Source organism: Nerophis ophidion, linkage group LG27, assembly GCF_033978795.1.
Source record: "Nerophis ophidion isolate RoL-2023_Sa linkage group LG27, RoL_Noph_v1.0, whole genome shotgun sequence".
NCBI classification, from domain to species: domain Eukaryota; kingdom Metazoa; phylum Chordata; class Actinopteri; order Syngnathiformes; family Syngnathidae; genus Nerophis; species Nerophis ophidion.
In genome coordinates, this window is record NC_084637.1 from 10,741,422 (window position 1) to 10,760,518 (window position 19,097).

At 38.1% G+C, this 19,097-nt stretch overlaps 1 protein-coding gene across 1 annotated transcript in view; it reads left to right on the forward strand.

Annotated features, from left to right (window-relative positions):
* The first annotated feature begins 17,106 nt into the window (after positions 1-17,106).
* Positions 17,107-19,097, forward strand: part of LOC133544056 (receptor tyrosine-protein kinase erbB-4-like) — a 42,527-nt gene continuing 40,536 nt past the window's right edge. Inside the window, exons 1-4 of the mRNA XM_061889085.1 lie at positions 17,107-17,136; positions 18,063-18,154; positions 18,198-18,251; positions 18,322-18,391. Of these exons, the coding sequence (XP_061745069.1) occupies positions 17,107-17,136; positions 18,063-18,154; positions 18,198-18,251; positions 18,322-18,391 (246 nt within the window). The remainder of the gene's footprint in view (positions 17,137-18,062; positions 18,155-18,197; positions 18,252-18,321; positions 18,392-19,097) is intronic.

The window sequence follows — 19,097 nt, forward strand, 5'->3', positions numbered from 1 at the left end:
GACCCCTCTTTATCACTTTATGTGGCCTACCACGTTGTGGCTGAGTTGCTGTTGTTCCCAAACTCTTCCATTTTCTTATATCAGTAGACTTTGGAATATTAAGGAGCGAGTAAATTTCAGGACCGGATTTGTTGCACAGGTGGCATCCTATGACAGTTCCACGCTGGAAATCACTGAGTTTCCATGCCTAAGTGCTTACATTTTATACACCTGTGGTGATTAGGACACCTGATTCTGATCATTTGGACGGGTCGCCAAATACTTTTGGCAATATGGGGTATTTTCAAATATTCCCCTGTGTTTCCACAAAAACAAAACTATCTGAATAAAAAGGTTCCTTTCAGGGCTGCAATAATTCAGGGGCCACTTGGAACTTTTGAATGAACTCTTTTTGGACGTAATTGCAGAAGAATAAATGTTTTGATGGTGTCTGCGGACAAAACTAAAACAAGCTGCCGGATTTGAATGTACAAAAATCTGTGAAAAGCAAAAATATCCCCTCTCATGCTGACAACACTGGCACTAATTTCTTTAGTTAGTTCTGGAACTAAAAAGTATGTCTGCAGGTAAAATTCCCTCCAGAATAGATACAGTCATGATTTTAGGTTTGTTTTCGAACAAGTTTCAGCACATTTTGGAACGTCCCCTTTGAACTCCAAAATTCCGGCCTGCCTGAATCAGCCTGCTGACGTCCCCTACAGAAGACTGGAGGCAATTTAATATTGTGTAGTAAGGGCTAGATGTGCTAAGATCCAAATACCACACGCTAAACAAACAGCGTGTGCAAATTATAAAATCTCCTTTCTACTGGATGCGTAACGGCAGCAGAACGGCGCCGCCACGGCCGATCCCCACAACCCCTTTGTTGTGGCTCCGCAAAGTAGCGCAGAGTTTGCATGATCACGTGATTTAAAAGAAGTTATCATAAAGCGTAACACAAATGTTTTATTCTGTCCTTCCAGAAGAGCAGACGCAAATAAACTCAGTCTTGCCATTTCAGATGCGTAAACGGCAGCTGAACGTCCCAAGTTTTGCCGTCCAGCAACCAGGCGACGGTACTGACTTGACTCGACTCACGGAAAAGACGACGGCCTTGCAGAACACCACATCCCTGGTGAGCAATGTACACACACACACACACACACACACGAACACACAATTTAAATTTCATTCAGCTCCTGCTAACCGTGCTTCCCTGGTCCCTCGTATCAGCTGGTATTTGACACAGGTCCCAACATAGCTGCCCGGTATATGCCTGTATATGATTCTTTAATCCTAACACTCCAGAATCAGCATGTCCTCATCTATTTGTGTCAACGAGGCGGAAATTACATCGGAAAACCTTTGACAAGCAGACTTCAAGTCCGTCCCCGCCCATTTTTTGTATTTTAATTACTACAAGAAAAAAATATCTCACCGGATATGCTTTGTTTATTTACACATGATACCACGCCACGTGCTTCATCAGCATTTAAATCAACTAAATGTTTACCCCTATAATTGAAACAATATCATAGAATACAATAGAATAGAAAGTACTGTAAACACTGAAAACACTTAGTTATTTTTTACATGTGAATAATATAAATACAGTCTATTATACGGCATTATTCACAAGTGAATAATAGAAATATAGTATATAATATGGCATTATTCACATGTGAATAATTGAAATACAGTCTATTATACGGCATCATTCACATGTGGATAATATAAATACACTATTATACGGCATTATTCACCTGTGTATAATATAAATAACAGTTTATAATACGGCATTATTCACGTGAATAATAGAAATATAGCATATAATACGGTATTATTCACATGCGAATAATTAAAATACAGTCTATTATACGGCATTATTCACATGTGAATAATATAAATACAGTTTATAATACGGCATTATTCACGTGAATAATAGAAATATAGTCTAATCTACGGCATTATTCACATGTGAATTAATAGAAATATAGTATATAATACGGTATTATTCACATACAAATAATTAAAATACAGTCTATTATACGGCATTATTCACATGTGGATGATATAAACACAGTCTATTATATGGCATTATTCGCATGTGAATAATATAAATAGAGTCTATTACGGAATTATTCACATGTGAATAATATAAATATAGTCTATTTTACGGCATTATTCACACGTGAATAATATAAATACAGTCTATTGTACGGAATTTTTCGCATGTGAATAATATAAATACAGTCTATTACGGAATTATTCACATGTGAATATTATAAATACAGTCTATTATACGGCATTATTCACATGTGAATAATATAAATTCAGTCTATTATATGGCATTATTCACATATGAATAATATAAATACAGTATATTATATGGCATTATTCACAAGTGAATAATATAAATGCAGTCTATTATACGGCATTATTCACATGTGAATAATATAAATACAGTCAATTATACGGCATTATTCACATGTGAATAATATAAATGCAGTCTATTATACGGCATTATTCACATGTGAATAATATAAATATAGTCTATTATACAGCATTATTTGCATGTGAATAATATAAATACAGTCTAGTACGGAATTATTCACATGTGAATAATATAAATATAGTCTATTTTACGGCATTATTCACACGTGAATAATATAAATAAAGTCTACTATATGTCATTATTTACATTTGAATAATATAAATGCAGTCTATTATACGGCATTATTCACATGTGAATAATATAAATACAGTCTATTATACAGCATTATTCACATGTGAATAATATGAATACAGTCTATTATACAGCATTATTCACATGTGAATAATATGAATACAGTCTATTATACAGCATTATTCACATGTGAATAATATGAATACAGTCTATTATACAGCATTATTTACAAGTGAATAATATAAATACAGTCTATACTACGGCATTATTCAAATGTGAATAATAGAAATACAGTATATAATATGGCATTATTCACATGTGAATAATAGAAATACAGTCTATTTTACAGCATTATTCACATATGAATAAACTAAACACAGTATGTTATACGGCATTATTCACATGTGAATAATGTAAATATAGTCTATTTTACAGCATTATTCACACGTGAATAATATAAATACAGTCTTATACGGCATTATTCACATGTGAATAATATAAATGCAGTCTATTATACGGCATTATTCACATGTGAATAATATAAATGCAGTCTATTATACGGCATTATTGACATGTGAATAATATAAATGCAGTCTATTATACGGCATTATTCACATGTGAATAATATAAATACAGTCTATTATACGGCATTATTCACATGTGAAAAATATAAATACAGTATATTATATGGAATTATTCATAAGTGAATACTATAAATACAGTCCATTATACAGCATTATTCACATGTGAATAATATAAATACAGTCTATTATACGGCATTATTCACATGTGAATACTATAAATATAGTCTATTTTACGGCATTATTCACATGTGAATAATATAAATATAGTCTATTTTACGGCATTATTCACATGTGAATAATAGAACTGCAGTCTATTATATGGCATTATTCACACGTGAATAATATAAATACAGTCTATAATAAGGCATTATTCAAATGTGAATAGTATAAATGCAGTCTATTATACAGCATTATTCACATGTGACTAATATATACATACAGTCTATTATACAGCATTATTCACATGTGAACGATATAAATGCAGTCTATTATATGGCATTATTCACATGTGAATGTGAATAATGCCATATAATAGACTGCATTTATATCGTTCACATGTGAATAATAAATACAGTCTATGTAATAAGGCATTATTCAAATGTGAATAATATAAATGCATTCTATTATACAGCATTATTCACATGTGACTAATATATATATACAGTCTATTATACAGCATTATTCACATGAGAATAATATATTTGTCGTCCCATGTTGCATTTTGGGAGTCTGAGCCTTCCACTGAACATGCTCCTTCTCTCCGCCAGGTCCGAGTGTAGTGGGTGGAGGTGTACATTTATGTATATGTTCTTTGACTCATTGTGTCCGCATGGACATATATCTGCTCTATATGGAATTATGCTAATGTTATATCATTGATCTCAAATAATATATTGCTTATTTTAACTTATGAGTTATCACTGGGTTTCCCCATGTGTCCTATAATATGCAGTTCAGTTAATCTCGGAACTATTATCCAGAACTCATAATACAGTAAAAGATATGAGGCATAAATCACTTTTATCTCCCATCGTACCGTCTGCGCTGCTTATCAGTGCATAATTTAAGTCTTATCTTGGGCACCAAGTTAAAACAAAACATATATTAAGCATCACAGGATGAAAATAATTAATATGCAGACAGAATTCTATTATTCTTTTTTAGATGTCTTCATTTAATGTGTGACACGTGGTCCTTTAACTCAGGATGACACTTACCCCTTCTCTAAAATAATATAAACATATTGTTTAGAGATGTCCGATAAGGGGGAGGGGTAGGGAGTAGTGGGGGTGTATATTATAGTGTCCCGGAAGAGTTAGTGCTGCAAGGGGTTCCAGGTATTTCTTCTGTTGTGTTTATGTTGTGTTACGGTGCAGATGTTCTCCCGAAATGTGTTTTGTCATTCTTGTTTGGTGTGGCTTCACAGTGTGGCGCATATTTGTAACAGTTTTAAAGTTGTTTATGCGGCCACCCTCAGTGTGACCTGTCTGGCTGTTGACCAAGTTTGCTTTGCATTCACTCATAAAAAAAAAAAAAAAGTTTACGTCTCCTTTTTTATTTAGATATTCATGTTTTCGGTCACATTGAACACAAAAGAAGAAGATGGCTCGGGCTTGTCCTGGATTCAGCGTCGGCATGTGTTTGAGGACAATAGATAACCCCTCCCGTGTCATTCCAACGTAACCAGCGGAATCTTCCAAGACCTTGCTTGGTCAAACAAGGACAGCTCTCATATGTTCAATGGAAACTCAGAGAGCGGAAAGTTTTTTGATCATTTACACACAATTTTTCCAACAATCGATTTCAGGTCAAGACTCTGTGCAGGCCAGTCAAGTTCATCCACACCAGACTCTGTCATTCATGTCTTTATGGACCATGCTTTGTGCACTGGTGCACAGTCATGTTGGAAACGGAAGGGGCCCGCTCCAAACTGTTCCCACAAGGTTGGGCGCATGGAATTGTCCAAAGTGTTTTGGTATCCGGGAGCTTTCAAAGTTCCTTTCACTGGTACTAAGGGGGCCACCCTCAGTGTGACCTGTCTGGCTGTTGACCAAGTATACTTTGCATTCACTCATATGCGTGACAAGTCGTAGTTATGTGTGTGGGCTGGCACGCAAAGGCAGTACCTTTAAGGTTTTTTTTGCGCGTTGTTCTTCTCCCTACAACCATTTACACAGCGGCGTTTCAAAAAGTCATGCATTTTACTTTATTCAAAACCGATACCGATAATTAAAGAACCGATACCGATCATTTCCGATATTACATTTTAAAGCAAGAGGATATTATCGGACATCTCTAATATTGTAGTGCCTTTTCAACACTGTTCAATTTTCAACTTCAATAATCCATTTAAAGAAAGAAGACAATGCCATCAAAGTGGTGTGTATTGTGTATCGGGATGGGTACAGGATTTTGGATTTTTACTTCAACAATTGACTTTTGTCGATACTGAAAACGGTACCGTATTTCAAAACCTGGGTTGTATGTTATGTCACATCTGATTGCAGAACTGACTCTATTTTGCATTTTCCCATGCAAAAAAGCAAGCACACCTGATAGAAGGCATCTGATAGTAAGGCTCCACTTTTAAAGAAGTTAGCTCGATGCTAATTGATATTGGCTATGCCATGTACATGCTACTGATTAGCATTAGCCATTTTACATTGGGGATTTCAACACCTTCGAATCTGGATTTCCAAACTACAATGCTCCTTAGATAAAAGAGCAAGTGTGTACTAAGTACAATACTTAAAAGGAATCAAATCATCTACTATGATTCAAATATCAAGTGCACATATTATTCATGGGTGTGTTGCATGTGATTTACCAAAACTGTGTGCACAATTGATAACCTATTTAAATGAGTTTTTTTGCGTTGTACTATCACTATGTTGCTGTGCCCGATGAGACACTCCTTTCCCTCCACTTTCAAATTCTCCAAAACAGATGCCTCGGAACAGTTTCAGTCTGGATAAATCACATTGCTAAAAAAATATATTTGCATCTTCTCCTCGCAGTATTGTGGGTGTTTTTATAGTCAGCATTTATTGTGCATATACATGAAAACAGATACACTAAAACAGGGGTCACCAGGTAGCCCGTAAGGACCAGATGAGTCGCCCGCTGGCCTGTTCTAAAAATAGCTCAAATAGCAGCACTTACCAGTGAGCTGCTTCTTTTTTTTTACATTTTATTTATTTACTAGCAAGCTGGTCTCGCTTTGTTTGACATTTTTAATTCTAAGAGAGACAAAACTCAAAAAGAATTTGAAAATCCAAGAAAATATCTTAAAGACCTGGTCTTCCCTTGTTTAAATATTATTATTTACTTTGCTTCTCATAACGTTCAGAAAGACAATTTTAGAGAAAAAATACAACCTTAAAAATGATTTTAGGATTTTTAAACAAATATACCTTTTTACGTTTTCAATTCCTTCCTCTTCTTTCTTGACAATTTGAATCAATGTTCAAGTATTATTTTTTTCTTATTGTACGGAATAATAAATACATTTTAATTTAATTCTTCATTTTAGCTTCTGTTTTTTTCGACAAAGAATATTTGTGAAATATTTCTTCAAATTTATTATGATTAAAATTAAAAAAAAATATTCTGGCAAATATAGAAATGCTGTATAATCAAATTTAAATCTTATTTCAAAGTCTTTTGAATTTCTTTTAAGATGTTTGTTCAGGAAAATCTAGAAGAAATAATGATTTGTCTTTGTTACAGTAGAAATATAGCTTGGTCCAATTTGTTATATATTTTAACAAAGTGCAGATTGGATTTTAAGCTATTTAAAACATTTCCTCAAAATTGTAAAAATAATCTCAATCAGGAAAAATTACTAATTATGTTCCATAATTTTTTCTAAAAGATTCGAGTTAGCTAGTTTTTCCTCTTCATTTTTTTCGGTTGAATTTTGAATTATAAAAAATTGAAGTTTCAAAATTGAATTTTAATTGTTTTGTGTTTTCTGCTCTTTTAAATCGTTCTATTTAAATTGTTTTTTCATCATTTATTCTCTCCAAAAAAAACTTTACGTGAAAAGGAAAAAACAATGTACGACGGAATGACAGACAGAAATACCAATTTTTTTTATACATATAGATTTATTTATTAAAGGTAAATTGAGCAAATTGGCTATTTCTGGCAAATTGGCTATTTCTGGCAATTTATTTAAGTGTGTATCAAACTGGTAGCCCTTCGCATTAATCAGTACCCAAGAAGTAGCTCTTGGTTTCAAAAAGGTTGGTGACCCCTGCACTAAATCAATCAATCAATCAATCAATGTTTGCTTATACAGCCCTAAATCACAAGTGTCTCAAGGGCTGCACAAGCCACAACGACATCCTCGGTTCAGAGCCCACAAAAGGGCAAGGAAAAACTCACAACCCAGTGGGATGTCAATATGAATGACTATGAGAAACCTTGGAGAGGACCGCAGATGTGGATGGATTTGGCACTCCCTGTTTTACTCTTTTGAGGGACGCAATACTGTGATGAGGTGGCGACTTGTCCAGGGTGTACACAGCCTTCCGCCGGAATGCAGCTGAGATAGGCTCCAGCACCCCCCGCGAACCCAAAAGGGACAAGCGGTAGAAAATGGATGGATGGTTGGATGGGACGCAATACTCTGCGTACAGAATACGTCTTTCAGTACAGGCAAACCTTTCGTAGATCAGGCCCTTTTGTCGGGCTCAACAAAAGACAAGACTGGCACGTTCAACTTAATAGCAAAGACTACTTCCTGACTACGGCAATACAGCTTGGACAAACTGAAATGAATGCATACTTACAGATGAGATTCAAAAGTGTAAAAAAAACAAGATACACCAACTGGACAGCAGTTATTATCAATCAAGTGTTAAAATATTAAAAATATATTGTGAACAGCTTCCTGCCGTCATCGTGCGGGTTGCATGGATCATCAAGGAAGGGCATTGCTTTTGCAGGTTTGACTCTTGTCAATTTTTCAATAAGGTTCAATCGAGGTCGAGTCACTTTTCAGCTCCTCCTCCGCTGCTCGCTCCTGTCTTCTTTTCAGTCGGCCGCGTCTTAATCGCAGTGTTTGGCTCGCTCTCAGTCGTTTTCACTCGTCTGGCACTGCTGCATCTGCTGCGGACACTCCAACTCCTTCTCTCCTTTTATACAGCGTCAGGAGAAATGTTAATTGTGTCTCGGTGTGTGACCCACGCACCTGAATAAGATTGTGGCGACGTCGCTCCCAGCAAGCCCCGCCTCTTCGCTCCGCCGCATCCTCCGCCATCTTGGGCAGGGCGGCGTGCCCGTCGGCTCCGCCTCTCCACATATATATTCTATTATTAAACAAATTAACATTTATTATCACATGAACACACAAAAAGATACAGAAAATTGGTACTTTTGAGTACCCGTACCCATTCTCAGATACCGCGAATTGGTACCATATCTGTTTGAATGTTAAAGGTACCCATATCTAATTGCGTAGGCAATAAACATGAGACCTTCAAGTGGTGTGACACTTAATGACGGCTTCTGAGGAGTCTCAGTCGACACTCCTCGGACGCATCCTCGCTCATCCATGCGGACTGGACACTGGCCAGCCTGGACAGTGGGCGGCCGAGGGTTGAGTCTGCTCTCTTGGTTGCTTTGTTGGGTCTGCTCCTGTTCATGGTCATGCTCCCCCTACCCAGCAGACAATGGCGTGGAAGACCGCAGAGGTCATCACAGTGTATACGTTTTGTATATATGTTTTTGTTCTTTTTGTTGTTGTTTTACTTTTGTAGCTGTATGTAGAAATGGCTGGTTGCATCAGATCTGGTATTTAGTTGTCTTTAATGTCCTTTATGTTCATTGATGTTTGATGTTTCCCTCTTACACACATGCTTATGTGTGGTATGGCTTTGACGTTTTTGTCCCCTTGGCCTCAGTCTGGACCCCCTCTCCAGGGGCCCAGGTGTAGACTGATTTTTTTTCTCATCCCCCCCACACCTCCTTTTCAGCGTTTACCTGTTCCTCACCTTTTTTTGTAAGGGTCGCGGAAGTTGATTTGTGATGTTTGCCTCTTACACACATGCTTATGTGTGGTATGGCTTTGACGTTTTTTCCCCTTAGCCTCAGTCTGGACCCCCTCTCCAGGGGCCCAGGTGTAGACTGATTTTTTTTCTCATCCCCCTCACCTCCTTTTCAGCGTTTACCTGTTTCTCACCTTTTTTTGTAAGGCTCGCGGAAGTTGATTTGTGATGTTTGCCTCTTACACACATGCTTATGTGTGCTATGGCTTTGACGTTTTTTCCCCTTAGCCTCAGTCTGGACCCCCTCTCCAGGGGCCCAGGTGTAGACTGATTTTTTTTTCTCATACCCCCCACACCTCCTTTTCAGCATTTACCTGTTTCTCACCTTTTTTTGTAAGGGTCGCGGAAGTTGATTTGTGATGTTTGCCTCTTACACACATACTTATGTGTGCTATGGCTTTGACGTTTTTTCCCCTTAGCCTCAGTCTGGACCCCCTCTCCAGGGGCCCAGGTTTAGACATTTATTTTTTTTTTCTCATCACCCCACCTCCACCCCGCCTTTTTGTCCTACTAATTTTGGCGGTCTTTGAACTCACCGTGGTTTGTTTACATGTACAACTTTCTCCGACTTCCTAGGACGTGTTTTATGCCACTTCTTTTTCTGTCTCATTTTGTCAACCAGACTTTTAATGTTTTGCGTGAATACACAAAGGTGAGTTTTGTTGCTTTTATTGACTTGTGTGGAATGCTGATCGGGCATATTTGGTCCCTGCATGACTGCAAGCTAATCGATGCTAACATGCTATTTAAGCTAGCTATATGTACACATTGCATCATTATGCCTCATTTGTAGCTATATTTGAGCTCATTTAATTTCATTTAAGTCCTTTTAATTGAATTTATATCTCATGACACACTATCTGTATGTAATATGGTTTTTAAAGGCCTACTGAAACCCACTACTACCGACCACACAGTCTGATAGTTTATATATCAATGATGAAATATTAACATTGCAACACATGCCAATACAGCCGGTTTAGTTTACTAAATTGAAATTTCAAATTTCGCGCGAAATATCCTGTTGAAAATGTCGCGTTATGATGACGCCTATAATGACGCGTGACGTCACGGATTGTAGCGGACATTTTGATCCAGCACCGATCCCAGCTGTAAGTCATTTGCTTTAATCGCATAATTACACAGTATTCTGGACAGCTGTGTTGCTGAATCTTTTGCAATTTGTTCAATTAATAATGGAGACGTCAAAGAAGAAAGATGTAGGTGGGAAGCGGTGTATTGCGGCCGCCTTTAGCAACACAAACACAGCCAGTGTTTCCTTGTTTACATTCCCCAAAGCTGACGGTGAAGCTTTACTATGGAACAGAGCGGTCAAGCGAACATGGTTCCCTACCACATGTCAACCGGCAGGTTTCGGTGAGAAAATGGTGGTAATAAGTTGGCTCTTACCGTAGTCATGAGCGGAGAGCTTGAGTCATTCCTCCTGCAGCTGCAGACTCTCTTGCCTCCTCCCACCGGCCGCCCCCGACCGTCGGATGCTTACACCATGAAAGAAGGGAGAGAAAAAAATCTCAGCCAGGCTGCCTTGCCTCGTCAAGAAACGTGGCTACCCTCAGAGACACTGGCGGTCATCACACCCATGGCCACACCCCTCCGACTTTCAGGTACGACCATATAATCTCACTAAAACACTAGTAACTCAATAAGTTGATAAAGGATTTTCCAGAATTATCCTAGTAAATGTGTCTAATAACATCTGAATTTCTCCCACTGCCCTCGTCTTTTTTTTCTAGTCCTTCACACTCACTTTCCTCATCCACAAATCCTTCATCCTCGCTCAAATTAATGGGGAAATCGTCGCTTTCTCGGTCTGAATCGCTCTCGCTGCTGGTGGCCATGATTGTAAACAATGTGAGGAGCTCCACAACCAGTGACGTCACGTGCACATCGTCTGCTACTTCCGGTACAGGCAAGGCTTTTTTATTAGCGACCAAAAGTTGCCAACTTTATCGTGGATGTTCTCTACTATATGCTTTCAGAAAAAATATGGCAATATCGCGAAATGATCAAGTATGACACATAGAATGGACCTGCTATCCCCGTTTAAATAAGAACATCTCATTTCAGTAGGCCTTTAATTCAATGTATATCTCATGACACACTATCTGTATGTAATATGGCTTTTAAATTTGACAGATTTGTTTTTTAAATTTTTGGTCCAATATGGCTCTTTCAACATTTTGGGTTGCCGACCCCTGCCTTAGAGCAAGAGAAGCAAGGAAAAACTAATTCATAAGGTGCTCGTTTCTCTGGGCGCAATGAACCCTGGGAACTATTTCACAGTTTACTTATGACTCTACAGTTTTATGATGGTTTCGCTCTGATGCCCTGCACAAGATGGAAGACGACCAGCCACTGTCGTCTGCATTAATCAGAGGAGAACAAAAAGAACGGTCATTCAGTTTGTGTCGGAGACTTCAGGTGAAATCCTCCTGTGAGCCTTTTTTAACAAGCTCGCCCATTCATCAGTTCCCGCCCTGCTGCTGGGAACCGCTCGTTTCATCATAGACGTCACTGCGGATAACAGCAGCGGCTAAATCCTTAACATGTCGAGACGCCTGGAGACAAGCAGACGGTCCGGAGGAACCGCATCATTTGTCAACGGAAATGATGTTGAACGGGACGTCAGAAACTGTGGGAGACCTTGCATTGATTTTTAATTCACCGCTAAATACTGCATCCCATCATTTCTATATTGTGAACGACTTTCCCTGTCGCTCGGGTTCCATGGACCACTCAGGAAGGACATGATCGCTTGAACAGGTTTGACTCTTGTTTATTTTGCAATAAGATTTCTCTTGCCGGGTTGGATCGCTTTTCAGCCGCCGCCCTCGTTCTTGTCAGCTCCTTGCTTTTGCTGCTGCCGCTCTTCATCCGTCGTTGCAGGCTCTCCAACTCTTTCTGCCCCGATCTCTCCTCCTTCTCCCCTTTTATGCAGCGTAAGGAGAAAGGTTAATTGTTTCCCGGTAGCGACCCACACACCTGATCTCGCTCGTAGCGTCGCTCCCGCCACGCCCCGCCTCTCCGCTCAGCCGCATTTTCGGCCTCCTTGCCGCCATCTTGGGCAGGGCTTTGTGGGTACTGATTAATGCCAAGGGCTACCAGTTTGATACACACTTGAATAAATTGTCAGAAAGAGCCAATTTGCTCAATTTACCTTTCATAAATAAATCTACAAATATATATATATATATGTATATATATAAAAAAAAAAAAGGGTATTTCTGTTTGTCATTCCGTCGTACATTTTTTTTCCATTTACGGAAGGTTTTTTGTAGAGAATAAATGATGAACAAAACACTTAACTGAACGGTTCAAAAGAGGAGAAAACACGAAAAAAATGAAAATTAAATTTTGGAGCATAGTTTATATTCAATTTCCACTCTTTAAAATTCAAAATTCAACCAAAAAAAATGACGAAAAAAACTAGCTAATTCGAATCTTTTTTTAAAAAGTAAAAAAATTATTTATGGAACTTCATTAGTAATTTTTCCTGATTAAGATTAATTTTAGAATGTTGATGACATGTTTTAAATAGGTTTAAATGTATAACAAATTAGACCAAGCTATATTTCTGACAAAAACAAATCATTATTTCTTCTAGATTTTCCAGAACAAAAATTTTAAAATAAATTCAAAAGTCTTTACAATAAGATTTAAATTAGATTCTACAGATTTTCCAGATTTGCCAGAATATTTTATTTTTGATTTTAATCATAATAAGTTTGAAGAAATATTTCACAAATATTATTTATCGAAAAAACAGAAGCTAAAATGAAGAATAAATTAAAATTTATTTATTATTCTTTACAATAAAAATAAATACTTGAGCATTGATGTAAATTGTCAGGAAAGAAGAAGGAATTTAAAAGGTAAAAAGTTATATGTATAAATATCCTAAAATTCTTTTTAAGGTTGTATTTTTTTTCTCTAAAGTTGCCTTTCTGAAAGTTGTAAGAAGCAAAGTAAAAAAATTAAAGAATTTATTCAAACAAGTGAAGACCAAGCCTTTAAAATATTTTGTTGGATTTTCAAATTCTATTTGAGTTTTGTCTCTCTTAGAAATAAAAATGTTGAGCAAAGCGAGACCAGCTTGCTAGTAAATAAATACAATTTAAAAAATAGAGGCAGCTCACTGGTAAGTGCTGCTATTTGAGCTATTTTTAGAACAGGCCAGCGGGCGACTCATCTGGTCCTTACGGACGACCTGGTGCCCGCGGGCACCACGTTGGTGACCCCTGCTCTAGTTTGTAATGCACTTTTTTTTGTGCTGCAGCTAGTACAAAGATTTTTTTATATACTGTATATATTATACAAATATATAATACAATAATATATCAGTAGATATTATATACTGTATATATAATATGTCAATATTACATACATGTTATAATTTGTATTGCTACTATGGTACATTGTTAGTCTATTATCCTTTCCATCCTTTGTGACTGAGCTACTGTGTAGAACAATTTCCCTTGTGGATCAATCAAGTTTGTCTAAGTCTAAGTCTATGGTTCCTACATGCGCATAATTCCCTGCATGCATGGATACGCTCACCCTTCTCTAAATTAGGTGCCGTATAAACTTTTACTAAAACCTCCTAGTACGGGGGTCGGCTGCATGCAGGCTCTGGAGCTGCATGCGGCTCTTTAGCGCCGCCCTAGTGGCTCTCTGGAGCTTTTTCAAAAATATATGAAAAATGGAAAAAGATGATGGGGAAAAGACATATTTTTGGTTTTAATATGGTTTCTATAGGAGGACAACTATGACACAAACCTCCCTTAATTGTTATAAAGCACATTGTTTACCTTAAACATGCTTCAATGATTCGAGTATTTGGCGAGCGCCGTTTTGTCCTACTAATTTTGGCGGTCCTTGAACTCACCGTAGTTTGTTTACATGTATAACTTTCTCCGACTTCCCAAGATGTGTTTTATACCACTTCTTTTTCCGTCTCATTTTGTCCACCAAACTTTTAACGTTGTGTATGAATGCACAAAGGTGAGTTTTGTTGATGTTATTGACTTGTGTGGAGTGCTAATCAGACATATTTGGTGACTGCATGACTGCAAGCTAATCGATGCTAACATGCTATTTAGGCTAGCTGTATGTACATATTGCATCATTATGCCTCATTCGTAGCTATATTTGAGCTCATTTAGTTTCCTTTAAGTCCTCATAATTCAATTTATATCTCATGACACATGGCTTTTATTTTTCGGAATTGTTTTTGTGTTTGTATTCTTCGGAATTGTTTTTGTATTTTTGGTCCAATATGAGGAGGTGAGTAGAGTTGCCAGAAATTGTACTCAAGTAAGAGTACTGTTACTTTAGAGATTTATTTGTCAAGTAAAAGTAAGGAGTAGTCATCCAAATATTTACTTGAGTAAAAGTAAAAAAGTATGTTGTGAAAAAACTACTCAAGTACTGAGTAACTGATGAGTAACCTGTTTGTTTAATGATTACGGCAACAAATAATGCACAAAAACATAAAGATAGCAATGAGCAAATTCATAACTAGGAATAGCTCTTAAGCAACTAAAACAATAATATATATTAAATAATAATACATTAAAATAAAAAAAAAAAGGCAAATTGAGCCACAATAACTTAACAGCACAACAGGCTCAGAAGGCATTCAGAGATTGATTGATTAATGGGGATTAATTGATTGATTGATTGAAACTTGTATTACTAGATTGCACAGTACAGTACATATTCTGTACAATTGACCACTAAATGGAAACACCCCAATAAGTTTTTCAACGTTAATCAATTACTTAATAAATGACCAAGTCGAGGTGATCTACCTCATATATACATACACACACACACATATATATAAATATATACAGTATATAATTTATAGTTATTTATTTTGCCGTTTTTGTTGACATGTTAAAGGTGTTTTAATGAATATACATGCATGTTTAACATATAGATTCCGATCTTTCATGAAGACAAGAATATAAGTTGGTGTATTACCTGATTCTGATGACTTGTATTGATTGGAATCAGACAGTATAGTGCTAATAATGTCCACATTTTCAAATGGAGGAGAAAAAAAGTTACTCTTTTCTGTCTAATACCACATGAAAGTCGTTGGTTTTTGGCATCTTATTTGTCCAGCTTCCATATTTTCGTTTTTATACACTTTACAAGAAATACATTGGCGGCAAACTCCGTAGCTTGCTCGCTTGTTTGCGCTGGCTTTAGGAGACTCTTATTTTGTTAGCGCAGGCGCGATGGAGCGGCACTTTTATTGTGAAGACAGGAACTGTGCGATCAGTCTTTAGGCTTTTGACGGGAAGTACGGTTGAAATAAAAAGTGTCTTTTTTCCTTTACACTTTTGATTGATTGATTGAAACTTTTATTAGTAGATTGCACAGTACAGTACATATTCCGCACAATTGACCACTAAATGGTAACACCCCAATAAGTTTTTTAACTTTTTTAGGTCGGATTCGACGTGTGACGGTCACGTGACCGCCTGGTTTTGTTTGATTGGTCCAACGTCACCAGTGACTGCATTTGATTGGTGAAACGCAGGCGTGCGTAGTTCCTACTTTGAATGCGTGTCTGACAAAATCAAAACAAACAAAGCGTGCATTAACAGATCGATAAAAAAAAAAAGTAGCGATTAACGAGCTGATTGTAGATAAATGGAGCGGAGTAAAAGTAGCGTTTCTTCTCTATAAATACACTCAAGTAAAAGTAAAAGTGTGTTGCATAAAAACTACTCTTAGAAGTACAATTTATCCCAAAAGTTACTCAAGTAGATGTAACGGAGTAAATGTAGCGCGTTACTACCCACCTCTGCCAAAAAGGCTTTTTCAACATTTTGGGTTGCTGACCCCTGTCCTAGTAGGCAACGATGCAACTTTAACCAGAATGATACAAAAATACTGTATGATTAACGCTATTCTGATCTTCTTTTGATTGTTTCGTGGTTAGTGTCACGGCGTGAGCTTGCCGTTGTTGGTGTGATCCCAGGATGCAGAGACGAGAGGCGGCGTGCATTTGGATTATTTTAATGATGAAAAAGGAATTAAATATCCACAGGTGAGTCAAAGAACTAAGCAAAAGCCAAACAGAAACTGAGGCAGAGGTAAAAAAAAAAAACACAGGTATTGGAACGGCATAAATCCTCCTGGCTCCTGGTTCGAATCCAGCTTCCGCCATCCTAGTCACGGCAGTTGTGTCCTTGAGCAAGACACTTCACCCACCTTACTTGCAGTGCCACCCGCATTTGTAGAAATGTAGCTTAATCATTTTGAAAATGGGTCCCACAACTTAAAGCTCTTTGAGTTTGTAAAGGAAACGTGCTATATAAATATACTCAGTGACTCAGTGGAGACAAACGGAGACTACAACATAAAATGGGTTGGAAAGGAACTAAATACTAAAAGACAGGAAAACAAAAAACACTGTCATGACAGCTAGTAAACTAAAGTGCAGTAGTTTTTATAATATTTGATAAAGGGTCAGACGATAACCCAATCATATTTAAACCGAAGCAATTTTTCCCGTAAGAAAATAATGTAAACACAATTAATCTGTACCGGACACCAATAAATATTTACACAAAAACATTTAACAGAGAATAATTGTAGTTTATCATGCAAAAAACAATGTTGTGACGTTTGAAGTGTGTATTACATGAAACATCACTTTGATCTTGATTAAAGACCGAAGATTAAAGGCAATGACCTGAGAGGAAGGAGGAGAGCTCCAACTGTTTTCTTGAAATAAATCGTGTTTTTCGCCTTCCTTATGAAAGCGATGGCCCTCGCAACTTTGTTTGGCCCCATGGTGAGTTATTTTGCGGCTGTACTCATTACTAAACAGCATAGAGACTTGTGGTGCAAACTGAGTTAGGTAGCAAACAACTACGGAGTCCGACAGTGATGATATAAGGAAGTGTTGCAATAATAACATTACGATTTCCTTAAACTATCGCAGTTTATTCAAAACACGACAAGACTGAGTCACCGACTTATAGGGATTCCTTGTTTGAGCACCTGAGTCTGCGGAACGATACACTGACAAAAGGACTAGTTTGTCAGGTGCAATGTTTGGCTATAGAATAACCAAGACAACATATCAGGGATCCATCCATCCATCCATCCATCTTCTTCCGTTTATCTGAGGTCGGGTCGCGGGGGCAGCAGCCTAAGCAGGGAAGCCCAGACTTTCCTCTCCCCAGCCACTTCCTCCAGCTCTTCCCAGGGGATCGGTTTGTTTTGAACTAAATTCGGCGGCCTATAAGGTGTCATTCCCGAGCCGCCAGTTGACGAAACCTGGGGAAACTGATTTACCAGCGAGTATCTAGCAGCTAGCTCACATTTGGCAGGATTGCAAAAAATAAAACCAGTTTGCAGTAAATTAGATGGCTAGGGAGGAACTTTTACAACGATAAAAGTTCGGATCTGGGAATTTAAAAGTGGTCGAGCAGATCAGGGTTGTGTACACATTGACTTTTCACTGAAATGAATCAGTCTAACTATTTACAGTTCAAGACGCCATTAGGATTCCTACGCTAGCATGTCCATCCTCTTCCCGGCTAACTGGGACATGGCCGTGTGCTCCATACAAATCTAAATAAGTGGGAAAACACTTTCATGCGGAGCAAAAAAAAAACTGCCTCAGATGTCGCTGGCACGGAAACTAAGAGATAAAGTCCTCTTTGGTGTCTTGCCCCTTGACTCAAAACACTTTGATTTGTCTGACTGGAGCAGTGGGAGCGTCTCCCCGCTGCCTACCTGCACCAACTTTTATCCTGGAGTGATGTTTGCCTGCAGAGGAAGCAGGAGAAAAGGCTCAGTAAGCAGTAGTGACTTTTATGTCCTGAAAAACTGTGTTTTAATTATCAGAATCACCCGGGGCGACGATGAGGCTACTTCTGTGATGAATCAAGATGAGTGTGGGTGTGTGCTGATGCTCTGTTCCAATGCACAAGTCTGCCCGTTCTCTCTCATATCTTTGCAAATGTGTCAGCGTGTTTGTCTCCCGCTGTGACGGGGCGTCTCTAATGGAGTGTGCTTCTCGCTCAGACAGGAGGTCTCAGGTAGTGTTGACATTCAGGCAGTGGAGGGCCACCATTGGGGGTGACAAGCAATCACTCTTTCAGCAGCCTCCCTAATTACACCACAGTTTCAAAACAACCGAACGGTTCCGGTTACTTCCAAGCAGGCGTCCCATGCGTCTGTTTGCACTGCAAAAACTCAGTGTTCAAAAACAAGACAAAAAAATACAAAAATTAGAGGTATTTTATTTGAACTAGGCAAAATTATCTGCCAATAGAACAAGAACATTTGGCTAGTCAAGACTTTCCAAAACGAGTCAAATTAAAGCTGCAAACAGCGTTGGTCGGGCCCGCTTTGGCTGCTGCCCCCATGACCCAAGCCCTGGTCTAGGTCAGACCTACATAGAGGTATTTGTTTCATGTCTGTTTGAATAGCTCTGAGTGGTAAAGGTGGCCGACCTCTGATGTATTTCAACGGGCGGGCGGTTGCGGTTCTGATAAAATGATGGTTCGGGTGACCGGCGGGTGGATGACGACTTGGGTGATGCGGTTGCGGATGATATAATTGCCTATTAGCGCATCTCTAGTCCATATATAAGGCGCACCGGATCATAAGGCGCACTCTCAGCTTTTGAGAACATTTTAGGTTTTTAGGTGCGCCTTATAGTGTGGAAAATACGGTACCTTGGATCCGACTCCTTCACCGAGTCGAAGCAGGGTCTGCAGATTGAAAGTCCGGAGCGCAAGG